Genomic DNA, 17,690 nt, shown 5'->3' on the forward strand with positions numbered 1-17,690 from the left:
AAACCAGAAGGTGGAAACAACCCAAGCATCTAGCGATGGATGAACGGATAAACAAAACGTGCTATTTACATACAATGGAGTATTATTCAGCTTAAAAAAGGAAGGAAATTCTGACACACGCTACCATGTGGAGGGACCTGAAAACCTTAGAGCAAGTGAAATAAGCCAGGTACAAAAGGACAAATACTGAATGATTCCACCTCCATGAGGCACCTAGAATAGTCAAATTCATAGAGACAGAAAGTAGAAGGTTGGTTGCCAGGGACCGACAGGAGGGGCGAATGGGAGTCATGGTGCAAGCAGCCCAGTTTCAGTTCTGTGAGATGAAAAGAGTTTTGTGGATGGACGGTGCTGATGGCATCCCAACCATGTGAATGTGCTTAACGCCACTGAACTGTACTCTTAAAATAGCTAAAATGGTAACTTTTAAATTATGGTGTATTTTACCATCATTTTTTTAAATTTTTTTTTTAACGTTTATTTATTTTTGAGACAGGGAGAGACAGAGCATGAGCAGGGGAGGATCAGAGAGAGAGGGAGACACAGAATCTGAAACAGGCTCAAGGCTCTGAGCTGTCAGCACAGAGCCCGACGCGGGGCTCGAACTCACGGACCGTGAAATCATAACCTGAGCCGAAGTCGGCCGCTTAACCGACTGAGCCACCCAGGCGCCCCAACCATCATTTTTTTTTTTAAAGTTCACAAAATCAGCAATGAGAAGTTAGAGAACTGTCAGAACCCATCTTTTGGGGTCTTCAATTTCCCTTTATAACTTTTTTGCCTTAAAAACAAACAAACAAAAAGACTTGCACACAAATGTCCCAGCAGCCTTAAATACAGTAGTAAAAAACTGGGAACAACCCAATGTCATTCAATATGTCAATAAATAAACAAATTTTGGTATACTAATAAAATGGTGTACTCCTCAGTAATTTGAATGAACAAACTACTAATAAATGTAATAGTATGGGTGAATCTCCATGTGGAGCAAAAGAAGCCTTAGGCAGAAAAATATACACCCTATTGTTCTATGTACATAAATAGAACCCTAAGTGTATCATGTTAAAAATCAGAACAGTAGTTGGCTTTGTAGTGGGAATTAATTGGAAAAGGCACAAGGGAACTTTCAGGGGTATTCTATTATCTTGATGCGAGTGTATCCATTTGTCAAAAGGCATCTCACTATACATTTAAGATCTATTTCATAGAAAGTACATTATGCCTCAGCAAAAAAAAAAAAGGTGAGAGAACATGGTGAGAGCAAGTGTAGACAACGCTTCAGAAGTTTTGCTAATAAGGGTGCAGAGGGCGATGTGGGGGTCAAAGAAGAATTTTTGTTGTATTTTTGGTTTGGAAAGTACTGCAGCATATTTGTGTGCTGCTGGGCGTGACCTTAGAGAGAGGGGACAAGAATTAGGAGTTATCCTTAAACGGGAATAAGAAGGTGAGATACATCTCTCTGGACAGGTGCTGGCTGGATGGGGCAGCATGCACACTTCCCCCTTAGCAACGGTAGCCAAGGAAAAGCATCTGGTTTACAGAAGCAGGCTGGCTTGGGAGAGGTGAATGAGGCCATGTGAACGTTATGTGCCCCTATGTTATTGCAGTGCACATACCAGCACAGCAGCTTTGTTCTCACACTGTCCACAAACCTTCCCTTTTATCTTGGATTTTTCACTTTCAGAAGAACTGGCCATTTTATGATTAAGTGGTTGTTTCACTGGCTCTGGAAGAGAAAAAAAAAAAAAGGTCAGGCCAATCATATCAAAATATGATATTCAGTTTTATGAATGTAATGAAGTTGTGCACCATGAAGTACCGAAATTGTGCACATTTCTAAATTCTCAAACGTTATGTCAGTATTAATTGCCCAATAACAATGGTATGTAGCCAAGTCCACTCTTCCCAGGAAACTGGGAAGGCCACATTTCCCCTCCCAGCCCCCTGTGACCACGGGGCCCCACATTTCTGCCCACACCCGTTCTATTTAAAACTCACTTGAACTGGACACGTGAAATTACAGAATGTTAAAAACTACGCTCTTGATAGAATCCCTATGGCATCCTGTCCCATTTTCAGATCAAACTAAATGAACCTCATACAGAACAACTTCTATAATAAATGTTATATATATTTTTAGAACCTGTTCTGCCAAACTATCTTAACCATTCAAGTTAAATGTACTTATACTCTATAAAAAAAATTTCCTTTTGGAATTACTGAGAATACAAATTGATTTTTGGGTTTTGCTATTGTGCAATAATTCATTAAAATATAAAGCCATTTTCAATAGTCTTTTACATTCCCAGGATGAAATTTCAATTTATAGTCTTACATTACTAAAATATCTTCCCGGTTAAAAAATTATATAAATTTGGGGCGCCTGGGTGGCTCAGTCGGTTAAGCATCCAACTTCAGCTCAGGTCATGATCTCGCTGGTTTGTGAGTTCGAGCCCCACGTGGAGCTCTGTGCTGACAGCTCAGAGTCTGGAGCCTGCTTCAGATTCTGTGTCTCTCTCTCTCTCCACCCTCCCCCACTCACGCTCTGTATCTCTCTCCTTCAAAAATAAATAAACATTTAAAAAATTAATAAAATTACATAAGTTTAAGAAACAGTGCTATCAAAGTCCTCACCATTGAAAAACGTTCTTCTTATATTCATATTCTAATATTTTTGACATAAAATAAGGCTGCTCCCCCAGAAAACAAAATGAATTTGAATATCAAAAATAAAGACTCATCATTTTGGTGTTTAGAATCTTTATACTGCATGAGCAATTCTAGTACTTTAATTTTCTATGCAATCCAAATGTAAAAGAAAATAAATTCTATCTTTAGCATCTAATAATACAGTGGTAAACTGTTTACCTTGAAGTTGCTCCTTTAGTAATTTTAATTTCACTTTTCCAGCAGAAAGCTAAATTAATGAAATACATATTATTTGTCAGGGATACGATCTCTTATTCAAAGAAAGTTTAAGTTACTATTATTAGAAATATTAGAAAGCCATAACATTCTAGTGCATCTTGAGTGAAGCAAACATTTTGAAAGAATAATACAATCTTAATAGAATATCACTATTAAAGCATATATAGAACTTTTAATTAACAGAAAATTCAAGGGGTGCCTTGGTGGCTCAGTCGGTTGACTCTCGGTTTTGGCTCAGGTCATGATCTCACAGTTCATGGGATTAATGCCTGCATCAGGCTCTGTGCTGATAGCGTGGGATTCTCTTTTTCCCTCTCTCTCTGCCTCTCCCTTGCATCTGTGTGCACATGCTCTCTCTCTCCCAATGTTGGAAATATATAAACGATTTTTTAAAACATGCCATATTATGTTTTAAACAAAAATCCTTATATATCATCACAATATTATTTTAGAAAAGCACTAATATTCAAATATTGTAAAGGTTCAGTAAGCCTTTTCTATTTCGGTACCTTTCTGAAACATACACAGTGTCATATTTGTGTAGACCAAATCTAAACTGAATTCTCACTGAGCTGCTCTGCTTACATAACTGCAGAAGCCAATATTATCTTATTTGTCTAATTCAGAGAACCACATGTTTAAGCATCACAGATTTAACCTTTAATATATTCGCTGTGATCCCTGACTTTCCTAAGATGTAGCCAAAATATTGAGTAAATAAGGTTCACTTTACGTGTTTCAAAGAGTCACTTAAAATCCTTGGATCTTAAGATTTTAAGACATAAAACAGACTCACCAAGTGTACGTACTTGCCTTGGTCTTATTGAAAACCAACATTCAAAGTACACAAACGAGCATGGAGGAATGCTGCACACTGATACAGACACTGGCAATTCATGCCTAGTTTTCAATTTGCAATTTGCATGCTCAATTGCCCACTTTGTCCATGAGAATATGAGAACAACGGCTGCCTCTATGTCGATGGCTGTACCAACTGCAGTCATCTTTGAAAATTCAGGCATAATTATTCTCAGTGAATCTAGTGGTTTTGCCTCGAAAGGGCATTTTTTGTTCACATTCTTTAAGTGGCTGCTCAGATGCTATGTACCAAACATAGCAGAAAAGAAAACAGGATTGAAATAATCAATTTCTATGTGAATCACACTTCTACTTCTAAACTGGAAATGTTATACAAGTTACAGATAATTTAATCTCATTTTTCATAGCAAAATTGGCCACTATTATTACCTTAGTGGTACGTCTGAATTGCAACATGATCAATATGGTTATAGACTACCTGGGCAGAATGGAGATGCCAAAGCAAATTGAATCCATTATTAGGGAAATTTTATAATTTGTTTTTATTATTATGAATATTTTTCTGCTCTATAAACATGGCCATATTTACTCCAAATGATTCAAACTGCATAAAAATATTTCAGTGAACAAACTGCTAGCTGCTATTTTGAGGCAAATAGAATTTCCTCCTAAGTCTGATTTTTATCTGTTTGGGAAAGAGTTGAGGATAGAGTAGGGCTGGACCTGGGATACACACATAATGCACACACATCCATATGTATATACACGTGCATACATACATGTATGTATATATGTATATGCACATACATGTATATCCAAAACATCAGGAATCCAATATACTGAAGCCTATGCGGCATTCACCACTTATGCCTCCACCAGTAGATGCTGAAGGGGTACCATTAGGGTACAGGGCAGTTTAGTGGCAGTACCATACAGACATATCACCTGGGCCATCAGATTCAGGCTATGCTGTCACCATCAGCCTCCTTGACATTGACAAATGCCTCCAAACACAACCAAGGTCCTAATCTGCCATGCTGGTCCCACACTCCTCCCATGAGCCACCTTATCAAATATTCTCATTTGTAATCTAATTAGCTACTTAAACATTGCCATTTTCTATTGCTTGTCCTTCCATCCTGCCATTGCATAGAGACCTTATTAAATATCCATTTGTCTTATGTTTTAAACCCTTCCTAAAAACATCTCTTGCAAAAGTTCACGTTAACCGGACCCATCTTTCCTCAGACACAACTTTTTTCCAGAGAACTCTCCAGAGGAACTTAATTCCATTTCTACTCCCTCTCACTCATCAGGAGAGAAGAAAATTTTTCTCCCTGTTTGCTCCTCAGTGCTGCTTCCAGAATATTGCTCCGATCTCACCATTCAGCAAAGTTGCCTCTACTGAAGCTCCTTGCCATTCGTTTATTGTCTTTATCAACATCCAGGATCCTCCTCCACCGTAACTTCAGCAATCTGCTCAGTATTTCTCTCCATCACAGTTCTGGGTGATGATCGTGAAGACTTCAATGTTCATGTTCACCTGACATCCTGATGTTCAAAACCCTCCAATATGCTGACTACTCTGACCATCTGAGTCCCTCTTCGGCCACCTGACCATTATGACCAAACCTTAAACCTAAGCAGCAATCTGAAGGGTCACACCTTTAAAAGCCCAAAACTCAGAGTTTCTCAGTGCTAACCATGATCACCTTACCTTCTTCCTCTTAGACCTCCCATATCTACCAACCATTGTGATGAAATAATCCTGACTGGATCCCCCACAAATCCACGCTCTTATGGCACTTCAGCAGTCTACTTACTCATTTCATGTTAAATCTCAATCATGATTCCCACAGTGCCTATGTCAAACTTTCTTCATTCCAAAAGACTCACATTTACCCCACTTCCCTTCCTTATTGTGAACAGATGATCTTGCCTTTAAATTTACTAAGAATGTTGAGATCTTCCCATTAAAATCTTTCCACAGCTCCCTGCCTTACCTCTTGTCAAATGCAATCTCTAAAAATTTACCTTTACTGCCACCTATTTTCTCTTCCATCTTTTTTATCAGATAAAATGTGTTCTCTTTCCATTGGTTAAGGTCTCCTTAATGAGCTGTCTCTTCAAAGACTAACCTCCAGCAATTGGCACCTCTCTCTCTTGCATCTCCAATCTTTCCTCCACTAGTGAGTCCATCCCTCAACTACAAACTGGCTACATCTCTGTGATTCTGAAAAACAATACACAGTTGACTCTTGAACAATATGGGGGTTGGGGCACGATTTTTTGATCCCCCCCAAACTTAACTACTAATAGCCTACTGTTAACTGGAAGTTTTACAGATAACATAAACAGTCAATTAGCACCTATTTTGTATGCTATATGTATTATATACTGTGTTCTTACAATAAAGTAAGCTAGAGAAAAGAAAATGTTATTAAGAAAGTCATAACGTAGAAAAAATACATTTAAGTACTGTACCTACATTTATTGAAAAAATCTGCATACAAATGTACCTGCACTGTTCAAATCTGTGTTGTTCAAAGGTCATCTGTAATAAAGTCTTTCCTTGATCCTGTTAAATCCTTGAGAGATGGCGCTCTGTTCTCATTCTCAGGGCAACATTTTTCTTTACTCATTATCACCCACCTTTCTTTTTTTAACTGCTTGAAATGTATTTTTCCATCTAATAACCCAAATATCAAATCAGTGGTTTTTTTTTAAATTTTCACTCTCCATAAACATTTTTTAGTGTGATCTTCAGTCAATGTTACAATTGGTTTCAGACATTTAACTTCAACATTGCTTAAACTCTATGAAGTAGTTAGCAAGTATTGTTATATATGTTTACAAATATGGTAACAGGAGCTCAGAAAAGTTCAGTGACTTGCCTAAAATCATGGAGCTAATGAAATGAGTCAGGATCTTAATCTATATAGACTAACACAGGATTTCTTGACCTTGATACCATTGACATTTTAGGACAAATAATTCTTTGTTGGGGGGCTGCCCAGTGTATTATAGGGTGAATAGCAGCACCCCTGGCCTGTAGCTACTACCTATCATTAACCAAAAACCACAAACCAAAAACTCTCTTGGTGGTGATAAAAAAGTCTCCAGATGTTGCCAAACATCTCCTGGGGGGCAAAGTTGTCCCCTTTTGAGAAACACTGGTCTAAAATCACAGTCAAAACTTTTCTCACCACACAATGTATAGAACAATGTTGACATCTCCACACTTTCTAAAATCACCCTCCTTTACCTTCGTTTTTTATGAAATCACATTACTTTGATTCTACTGCTACCATTCTTCCTCTTCTCAGGCTCCCTTTACTGGAGAGCTGGCAAATTAACTTAGAACCAGCCCGAAAGCCTGCATTCCAAATCTTGGCCCTGACCCTTGACCTTGAGCAAGTTAACTTCTTTGATGTTAAATTACTTCATCTGTCGAATTGGAAAAATAACAACTGCCTCTTAAGAGTGATATAAGCACTTAATGAGATAAAACAGGAAAAGCAGCTAAACTGTTGACTGGTATAAAATAGTGAATAAATATTAAAGTTCTCTTTTACCTCCATATTCCTTGAGCTTTATCCTTCCCACCTGCCCTTTCTGAGCTTTATCCTTTATACCTTTCTTCTCCTTTTTATAAGTTCTTAAGAAGCACATTTACTCCCTTGGCTTCAACTAACACATGAGAATTCAAACAAAATCCTAAATCTTCAAAATTGCTAGGCAGAACTTAAATGTCCTCAACAACAACAACAGAAGAGATTTAAACAGGTGAGGTGATGGACGTGTTAATTAACCTTATGGGTGAAATCTTTCCACAATATATACATACATCAAATCATCATGTTGTACATTTTAAATTATCTTAATTATACCTCAATAAATCTGGGAAAAGAAGGAGAAGAAGGAAGGAAAGAAAGAAAGAATGAAGGAAGGAAAGAAAGGAGGGAAGAAAGAAGGGAAAGAGGGAGGGATCTCTAAATCCCAAACTGTTTTCCAACCTCCTTCTTTACTTCCTAGTCAATCCAGCCTGGAATATCAGTTATACATTTGAATTCCTCCTTTTCTTTCTCATTGCTTTTTTGGTTCCACAGTTTTATTCATTTTACTTTTGCTACATTCGAATACAGACTCTTCTCATTTGACCTTTAGATTCTTTTAATAGTCTTCTAAATAGTCCATTGGCCTCTATAGTAGTGGCCTCCAAAGTAGCATGTATGCCTGCTTGAGGGAGCTCAAGAAAAATCCAGAAAGTAGAAGAGAATTTCTATTTATGTTTATGTCATCCTTAACTAATGTCTATATTTTGTCTCACAATGCACATGATATATTAGTAAACTATTATGTATATAAATAAATTCTATTCATAAACAAATAAAAAGTTCATGTATAGAAAAGTCCATGCTCAAAATACATTCTTGATTTATGTGGACATGATCAAAACAGTTTTGATATCATTTGTTCTATACTCTGTATTTATGAACTCCAAATGCACTCCATATTTAAACAAGATCAGCCACCTTAACTATCCTCCTGCTCAAAAACTGTCCAGGAATTCCATTCCCACAGTGAAAACGTCAAGACTCCTAACTCTGGTATTCAAGACCTTCCCTCCTGCCCAGTCTCACTTTCTACACCCACCTTCTACAGCTCTCCAAACCCCATGTTTCCACATCTTTTGACTCAATTATGAGGTTTGTGGGGACTGGCATTATTATTTATTCATCATTTTTTCCTTACAAAGACATCTAGGAGACTCTCAAATATTTGTAGAACTAAAGTATTTTTTCCCAAGCACAGATGGTTCATATACTAAATAGTTATGACAAAAATTACATACTGACTTAATCTATAAATATTTTCACATGCACATTATCTTTCACATTGGATGAGGATCTCCTTGTGAACAAGGATAATGCACTATATGACAAAGGAGGCACTGAACAAATGTTATTGAATAAATAAGTCAATAATCACAAAGTCAGCATTTTTAATATGTTATAGTTCAATAATATCTGAAACATGGAATGCTATCTCAGAAAGATAATGAAAAATGGGAAGTGGACTATAAAACTTTTAATCCAAAAATTAAAGAAACATATCTCAGTAAGAGAATGACAGTAAAGAACAAAATGCTTTTTGAAGCCAAAAACGTTAGAAGCACCAAGTAAGATGTTTGTAGATGCCAACTGGCCCAAAGAAAGTTGGATGACAGGTATATAAAAAATAAAGAGGAGTATATAAGCTAAAACTTACAAAGTCATGGATCTTGTGCTAAACAATCCAGAAACAAAACAGCTTTCCCTACATAAAGTCACTCATCTGATTTTAACTTTACATATAATCTAATGTTATATTTTACGACACAGAGTTAAGAAAAAGGAATTCTACAGCTGGGAAACCTGAAGGCAGCCTTTCCTCAGGTATCTCCACACATGGAATCAACAGTATATGAATAATAATTATTATTCAAGTAGAACATAAACACATGAAACAAATGTGATCTAATAAAAAGGCAGGAAAAAAGTCTGTCCTTCGTTACATCAAATAACCTAGCTTGCACTTTAATATAAAACCACATAGTTGTATTTCACATACTTGAAACCAAAACTGAACTGCATGAAAAAAATTCAGTTTAGAAAAATTCTACTCAATATGAATTTTTTAAAATCAACTTGTAGATGAGAAACAAATATATCTGAATAATGAAAGCTACATATTAACCCATAAAAATTAATCACAATCCAATAATATGTGAAGTTGTTAAAATAAGATTAGTGGGTTCTTAAGTATGGAAGGGAATACAAGATCTAAAAATTAATTTGTATCTCTTTACTTGGTAAATTCCCTGAGAATCAAATGGTATTTTCTTACCTTAATAATATTTCCTTTACTTTGTGACATTATGTGTGATTGATTACTCAATTTTCCCACTTGCCCAGATTTCCAGTGATATCCACTTGACCTTCAGTATATATAAATAGAGGACAAAATGTAATTACTAAATACATTTCTCCTTTTAATGAAAACAAATATATTTTCCCTGTTTGAAGAAATGAAATTCAGTCATTAACATGTAACAGATCACCACGAAAGGAAAATGAAATATCAATAATGCCACGATAGCCTTGGTAATTCTAAAATATAGCTCTACCATATTTGGAACTTTTGAGAAGAAATGAATAAAAGTAAAATGTCCAAACACAGATGAAGAATTTCATTTTTTAGACATTTACAATGACTAACGATACCTTTACTGATTTATAGGAAATTTTGCAGATTGCCATGCAGTTTTAAAAGCTAAGGGTCCACAGGTATAAAGAGGAAAAGGAAGCAAAACAATACCGAAAACAGCAGATGTACTAAGCGATGAATCCCATATTTAAGACTACAGATCAGCTCCCACACTGAAAGGTATAGAGAAGGCAAAGAAGGCGAACTGTTTAGTTGATGGCTTTCAAAGCACTTTTGAGTCTCACAGAATTTTTTGAAGTCAACAGGGCAGAAATCCAATTCTCACTTAAAAAATAATGAGACAAAACTTGGCCAAGGTCACAGAGACAATAAATAATAAAGTCAAGGTCAGAACACTGAACTTCTATCTTCCTGACCGATGAGTGGCAGGTTCTCATTCTGGCTATAACGTTTATTATCTTTGTGGCCTTAGAAAAACACTTAACTCTTATGAAAACTCCATCAAGCTTTAGAACATTTTTAAAAACATCCCCAGCTAATGAAAACACACTCTTGAGTCTGATTTCAGGAACTCTGATTCACAGATATTTCATTATCCATTGAGAAGTGCAAACTAAGCTCATCGGATCATTATAATAACAACAACAAAATATACAATATACTTTGTCACCTGGGATGACATATGACATTGAGATGCTTGATTAAATCAATGTTCTGGTTATTAGAGGGAGTGTATGTATGTGTCATGAGTATTTTCCAAAGAGTCATACTTTAAAGATAAATACTACTGGAGATATAGTAAATTCTGAATTTTCTTTAATGGTTCAGAAGATATTTCATAGATATTTGATGATCATCCCTTGGAGCACCAAACAAAGCAAATTTAATATACAAAAAGCCTGGCAATATTTAGTACCAGCCAAAGCACATGCGACATGAACTGTCATTCTCTGTAGGAAAAAGTTATACATTTTTGAAGCCTATTTGAAAGACAATTTCTCCAATATCTACCAAGATCTAAACTGCATATATACTTTGACCTAAAATTACACAGGTAAGAATTTAACCCTTTGATACTCTTGCATATGTAAGCAAAATATATATATAGAAGCATATTCATGGCAGCATTTATAATTATAAAATAGGGAATATTTAAATAAAGATGTCAAAAATATGCAAAGAAATATTACATAGCCATTAAAAGAATGAGATCACTTGTGTACTGATGTGGCAACAGCACTAAGATATATTAAGTAAAAAAAAATAGAGTATGAATCATTTTATAGATAACCTCACTTGTACAAACATAAATGACAAGTCAGATACACACACACACACATTCATACACACACGCACATATATATACATATATGCTTATACAAAGATAAGATATTTGTGGTGGGGAAAAAAAACCTTAATTATTAAAAGCAGTGCTACAAATGGGCTGGGAGTAGCCCAGAGCAAAGAAGGTATCATTTCCATTACAAAACTATCAATTCTGTTTGATTTGTGTCATATAGATTTATTATTTGTGTAATAAAGGATAATTCTCAGTAAGATGAGCACAGATATAAAGCACAATATTGGAGAGTGCTCATTAATAAAATTTCAGCTAAAGCACATTCATCTAAAAATATTTTAAACATACTTGAGGGTTTGAATGATTCTTATATACGAGCATGTAAACTCCTGCCTCCCAAAAGTTTTTCATAAATAAAAATGACCTTAAACATAAACTGGTGATCTCCTATGGATGGCACTTTTATGACAGTAAAGGCTGTGTTGTTGTGCTAAACATCTCAGGCTACGAATGGTTCAGAAGAGTCATGTAAGAAGAGAAATAAGAAAGTGTAAGACCAAAGAACATTCAAACAACAAAACAAAAACAAAAACAAAAAAACAAACACAAGTAATGGTAATTTTAAAAAGCAGCATGCCTTCTATAAAGGACACAAATAGAAAAAGTAGGAGAAATTTAATACTATTTGTTCAACAGGAAAAGCCAGAAATCATTCATTCAAGGCCGATCTTTGTTGAAATGACAAGGATATATGAAACATTTCCTTACACAACTCAGTTTATTCCTCTCAAATCCCCTAAAAATGTCACTTACCCTCTTTCTTCCTTTTCTCTGCTCCAAATTGATTGGAATTCCTGTAGTTTCTTTTCCATTTGTTGGTTCTCCAACTCTAACTGTATCTTCTCCATCCTCAGTTCCTGAGCATTTCTGAGTATTAGTTAAACACAGAATGTTCATTTGTGGGAAACAAACAAAAACAAGGCAAAATAATTTTATATAATCTTTTCCCCTTAATTAAAATTATGAATAGTAAATAAGTGATTGAGTATCCTAATTACTTCCTTTGCATTCTGTGAAATACAGTTTCTAAAGTTAGCATTTGCCTCCCATTAACATTCTCCTTAAGGTATGTAACTCTTCAAATGTCAGATTTTTGTTTTTCCTATTACACTGCGAGAGATTTCAAATCATAATTCACTTTCCATATGAACTCTGTCTTCGTATATGCACAAATATCTATACTATATAAATAGAAAGCAAAAGAAAAAACATTTTCTAATTTTCATACTGTCTTTCCTCTAAAGAATTCAAGGAGTTGGAAGAATACTGTTTAAAGTATCTAATCTTTTCTCTACAGAATACACATTTTTGCTGACCTGATCATCTTAGAAACCTTCAATAAATTTCTACCTCTATGTTGTATAATACAAAGAAAGCAAGAAAGAGAATGAGAGAGAGAGAGAGAGAGAGAGAAAGAGAGAGAGAGAGAGAGAGAGAGAGAGAGAGAAAGAAAGAAAGAAAGAAAGAGAAAGAAAGAAAAAGAAAGGGAGAAAGCAGAGCCTGTTTAGGGCCTATTAGGGAGAAAGCACCCATCGAGGGCCTCTGTACAAAAGCTATTACATTAAAGGGAACTGGGCCAAGTCTCACCTATTGTTTCCTCTGAAAGAAAGCAGTAAAAAAAGAACTTTTTGAGGACAGAGGAGAGCCCCCTTACAGATTCTTGTGCAAGAGATTTTGATAATAATACCTGAAGCTCATCGAACATTTGACACAAGCCATTTTCTTCATTTCACAGTTCTGGTCTCTTGTCAGTATTAGTTACTGTGTTCAATAGGTCTATGCCAACCTAGTTCTCTAGCTTTTATTATCTATCATGAGTTTAAATCTCTTTCATCGTTATTACATTAGTGTTTGACTATAATCAAGTAGTGTGCGTCCCCAAGGATTCAATGACAAGCAATCAAAATAAGAATAATGGAAATGAGAAAAGGCCGCTAACTTATATAAACAGTCACCAAAAAGCAAGCACCAAAGCGGACACAATCCAGACAGGTACATGGAAAGTTAAAGGAGGCAAACCACTCTGCCAGTGGGTTCAGAGAAGCTGGTAAAGATACTGATGGAGAGGCACTATTTTCACTTTATTCATTCCACAAGGAGTACTTCAGCCCTTAGTACAAACAAGGACTGTAGTGACAGGACATCTAATAGGAGGTGAGAGGATATGAGACCCAGTGGAGATTCCAGTACAGAGAGGAACACAGACACACATGAAGGTAAACGAAATATGGTTATAATGGTGCTGTCACTGGAGAAGTACCTGGAGGTACCTGAACACACAGGGCACATGCCCAGCTGAAGGGATGGCAAGAGCAGTTCCTGGAGAAAGTGAGGTCTGAGCTGAGCCTCAGGGATGAAAGGACCTTGGGGAAGTCAAAGGGAAGTGGTGAGAGCAATGTTCTAAGAAGAGAGAAAAGTGTGGGCACAGGGAGAAACAGGTGATATGTGGGTCAAGGCCCCAGAGGTTCCACATGACCAGGCATTCTGTGAAGGAGGGGAAAAGGTAAGAAATGGAATTGCTAATGTGGAGGGTGACCAGATCATGAAGGGCCATGTAGGCCATGATGAGGATTTGTATTCTGTAAGTGATGAGAACCATCAAAGGTTTTTAACAGAATTGATTTTAGAAAGATCACTCTGACTACAGAATGGAAAATTAGAGGGTGTAAGGCTGAAAGGCAAGTCAAGGCCGCCAGTTGGGATACTATTTCAAGAAGCCTAATAATAGAGAGATGATGCTGGTCTGACTGGATAGAGACAATGGAGAGAAAAATGGGAGAATTTGACAATTCTAAGGAAATAGAATTAACTGGACTTGGAGACTGACCAGAAGCAGGAGACTCACCAGGAAAGAGAAAGGAAAGAATCTAAGACAATCATAGGGTTCTTACTCGGGCAACCAGGAGGATAATGATGCCTAGATCACTTTGCAATGGAATGGGGACATAGTTTAGGATTGATACCTGAGCTGGTCTCCCCGCCCAAAGTCTCAATGGCCCACAACACTTTTCACATGGCTTCCAGAGGAAGAGTTTGAAGAGTACAAATGTGATTGTGTTACTCACTTGCTTAGAAAACTTTTAATGTTTTTGAAGTCCCCACTGTGGTAGAGGAAAGGAATGAGACTGGAAAAAAAAAAAAAAAAAGAAAAAACCAGCTTACTGACCAAGTGTTCAAGTTGATGGGATGCTATGGGTCTGAAATAAGACATGCGTTCCTCCTGGAAACAGCTTCAGACACAGAGTGGGGTGGAGCGGGGGGGGGGGGGGGGGGGGGGGAGGGGCATGTGGTGCAGGTAAGGCCACTGAGGAAAACTAAGGTTGATCCTGCAGAAACCAGGTCAACCCAACAAATGCAAGGGCCAGAAATAACCTACTGAAATGAGCTGAGGGCTGGGAAAGAGGAAGACAAATGTTGGAGAACACCAAAATGTCAGACAAGGTCAAGATAATCATTAAGATAGTATCAAATGAGCAGAGGCTTGGAATAAGGAAAGGGTAAGAAAGGGAACTCCAAAGATATTAACATAGAGTGGGTGTTCCTGTCCTAGCTTTTGTAGGTTGCTGATCATGGGTGGATCAGAAACCTAAAGGCCATGAAACAGTGATTCCCCCTCCCTTCCAAAATAAATTCCAAACTCCTTAGTGTGGCACAGAGGTTAATTTACTATCTATACAATCCTTCCCTTCTCTCCAACTCTGTGCTCTGTCCCATAAATTGCTGCATGTGTCTGAAAGTTCCCAAAGTATGTGGCCTCTGTGCCTTTGCCCAAGTTTTCCCCAGTAACTACCCAAATGACTGCATCTTTCAGGCAAAGCTTGGTGACCTCCTCACCCCTGCCCCAGCAGTTTATGCTTTCTCATCATACCATGCTTCACAACATACTGTAAATGTGATTCTATCTATTCACATCCTCCACAAGCTACCTGAGAGCAAAGGTTGTGTCTTCTTACTTTTATGTCCACCATTCCCTATCACAGTGTGTAGAATACATGCAATTAATGTTTGTTGGATGAATGGTTTATAAGTATATAAACACAGACTTGAAACATATGACCATAATCAAATTATGTACGTCCCCTTTTCTTTTTACACAAAAAAAGGAAAATTGGTAATAGTAGCAATGGGATTGCTCTCCCTCCCACCAAAAAATGGTAAAAATAATACAGATGATACTGAACAATAGGAGTTTGAACTGCATGGGTCCACTTACACACAATTGTTTTTGATAAATACAGTACGGTATTGTCTTTTCCCTTCTTTTTGAATTTCTTAATAACATTTTCTTCTCTTTAGCTTACTTTTTTGTAAGAATACATTATATAACACATATAACATACAAAATATGCATTAATTGACTATTTATACTACCCATAAGGTCTCTAGTCAAGAGTAGGCTATTGGTTGTTAAGTTTTGAGGGTGTCAAAAGTTCTGTGTGGATTTTTGACTGTGCTAGGGGGTTAGTGTCCCCAATCCTTGTTGTTGTTCAAGGGTGAACTGTACTGAGATTGCCATATATTTGTATAACATTTTCCAGCTTACACATGCTCTTACACACAGTTATCTCAAAAGTGAAGGAAGAATTAGGAAAGTCTGAAGACACTGAATAACCACAGGACTGTTGATCTGATTCAGGGAACTCAAAACAGATTAAAAATTGACAGTCTGGGGGCACTTGGGTGACTCAGTTGGTTGAGCGTCCGACCTCAGTTCAGGTCATGATCCCACCATCCGTGAATTTGAGCCCCGCGTCAGGCTCTGTGTCGACAGCTTGGAGCCTGGAACCTGCTTCATATTCTGTGTCTCCCTCTCTCTCTGTCCCTCCCCCCACTGCATCTTGCTCTCTCTCTCTCTCTCTCTGTCTCTCTCTCTCAAAAATAAAAACATTAAAAACAAATTTTAATTGACAGTCTGTCCCCAACCCAGACTGACTGACCCTTACTGATTTCTGAGAGGAAGGCCTTGGGAATTTCCAGTGACACTAGATGATCTCAAAGGGAAGCAGTATATTGAAACTTCCCATACCCCTGCCATGTCATAAAATTCCCAAGATACCAGAATTGCCTGGTTCTAGCTGAATGCATTCACAAGGCAATCCAAGACAGATGGTATCCTTCCAAGACAAAGATGAATTCAACATACTGTCCCTTAATAGGTGAAGTGCAGGGATAGTTAGTACCCTCTATTCTCTATTTAAAGGTCTCTCAGCCCAACAGTCTCCGTAAATTTCAGGGTCTTTCAGTTTCTTTAGGGTGATTCTTTTTAATTCTGAATAAGTGTCACAAAACTATTTGTAACTTTCTGTTCGACTGCTTCAATAGTCAATAAACCCAAACTTCATTTATCACTTTTCATTTTGATATTGTGGCAGAAATAATTTTAGTCCTCATTTTTTAAACTATTAGGGATTTAAAATATTTCAAACCTACCCTCTTATAGATAAAAATGCACCGAAGTAAAGAAAATGGAGGAAAGAACTCAAAAATTTAAGTTCAACTCTACACAGCCTCATATAAAAAAATACTTTAAATTACAGAAATGTTAGCAATTATTTTTATTTAAGTAATAAATATATATACACTTACTTGTATTTTAGTTTTACAGAATTTCCAGGTTTCCCCCATGGAAGAACTACAAAATCTTTGGTGTTCATGATTACTGCCTTTTTTTTCCCCCACTGTCTTGATATTATCTAAAAATTATTGTGATTTGCAAAAACGTCTGAAAAAGTAGCAGACAAAAGAATAATGTCAGAGTAAAGCAGTTAAATTACAAATTCAAAACTACATACAATTCAGACAGGTTTTAAAAACAGAAATTGTTATGAAGGGAAAAAGTTGAATCAAAGGCTAAACAATAAATACACATATGCTAAATATACAAGTTTGACAAATATTGATATACTAATGAAGTTATAAATATAGCATATATGATGGAATTAAAATTTTACCAATAATTATATAGCAAAAGACTGTGGACATAGTCGATTGAAAGTGAAGAATGTGGGGCGCCTGGGTGGCTCAGTCGGTTAAGTGTCCGACTTCGGCTCAGTTCATGATCCCATGGTTCGTGGGTTCAAGCCCCGCGTTGGGCTCTGCTGAATGCTTGCTACTTGCTCGGAGCCAGAAGCCTGCTTCAGTTCTGTGTCTCCTTCTCTCTCTGCCCCTCCCCCACTCGTGCTCTGTCTCTCAAAAATGAATAAATGTAAAAAATAAAAAAATTAAAAAGGAAAGTGAAGAATGTACTCATTAAGACAAATACATACCCTGTCTCTCTCTATGGTAAAGAGTATAAAAATACAAATCAGGTTTTGTTTTCATCCAAAAATAATATCCAAGGCTAAATATAGGAAAAAGAAAAGAACCTTAGAGA

At 36.7% G+C, this 17,690-nt stretch overlaps 1 protein-coding gene across 4 annotated transcripts in view; it reads right to left on the bottom strand.

Moving 5' to 3' along the window:
• Positions 1–17,690, bottom strand: part of ZBBX (zinc finger B-box domain containing) — a 116,520-nt gene that overhangs the window by 92,228 nt on the left and 6,602 nt on the right. For 3 of the 4 annotated variants that reach the window (XM_047873959.1, XM_047873962.1, XM_047873960.1), the window contains 5 exons: positions 16,904–17,039; positions 12,071–12,184; positions 9,637–9,727; positions 2,869–2,917; positions 1,617–1,726 (listed from right to left, as the gene is read on the bottom strand). In XM_047873959.1, the coding sequence (XP_047729915.1) occupies positions 1,617–1,726; positions 2,869–2,917; positions 9,637–9,727; positions 12,071–12,184; positions 16,904–16,971 (432 nt within the window). In that variant the 5' untranslated portion in view covers positions 16,972–17,039. Of the gene's footprint in view, positions 1–1,616; positions 1,727–2,868; positions 2,918–5,130; positions 5,433–9,636; positions 9,728–12,070; positions 12,185–16,903; positions 17,040–17,690 lie in introns of those variants that run through there. The other variant, XM_047873963.1, reaches the window with a different exon arrangement.

Source organism: Prionailurus viverrinus, chromosome C2, assembly GCF_022837055.1.
Source record: "Prionailurus viverrinus isolate Anna chromosome C2, UM_Priviv_1.0, whole genome shotgun sequence".
Classification (NCBI taxonomy): Eukaryota; Metazoa; Chordata; class Mammalia; order Carnivora; family Felidae; genus Prionailurus; species Prionailurus viverrinus.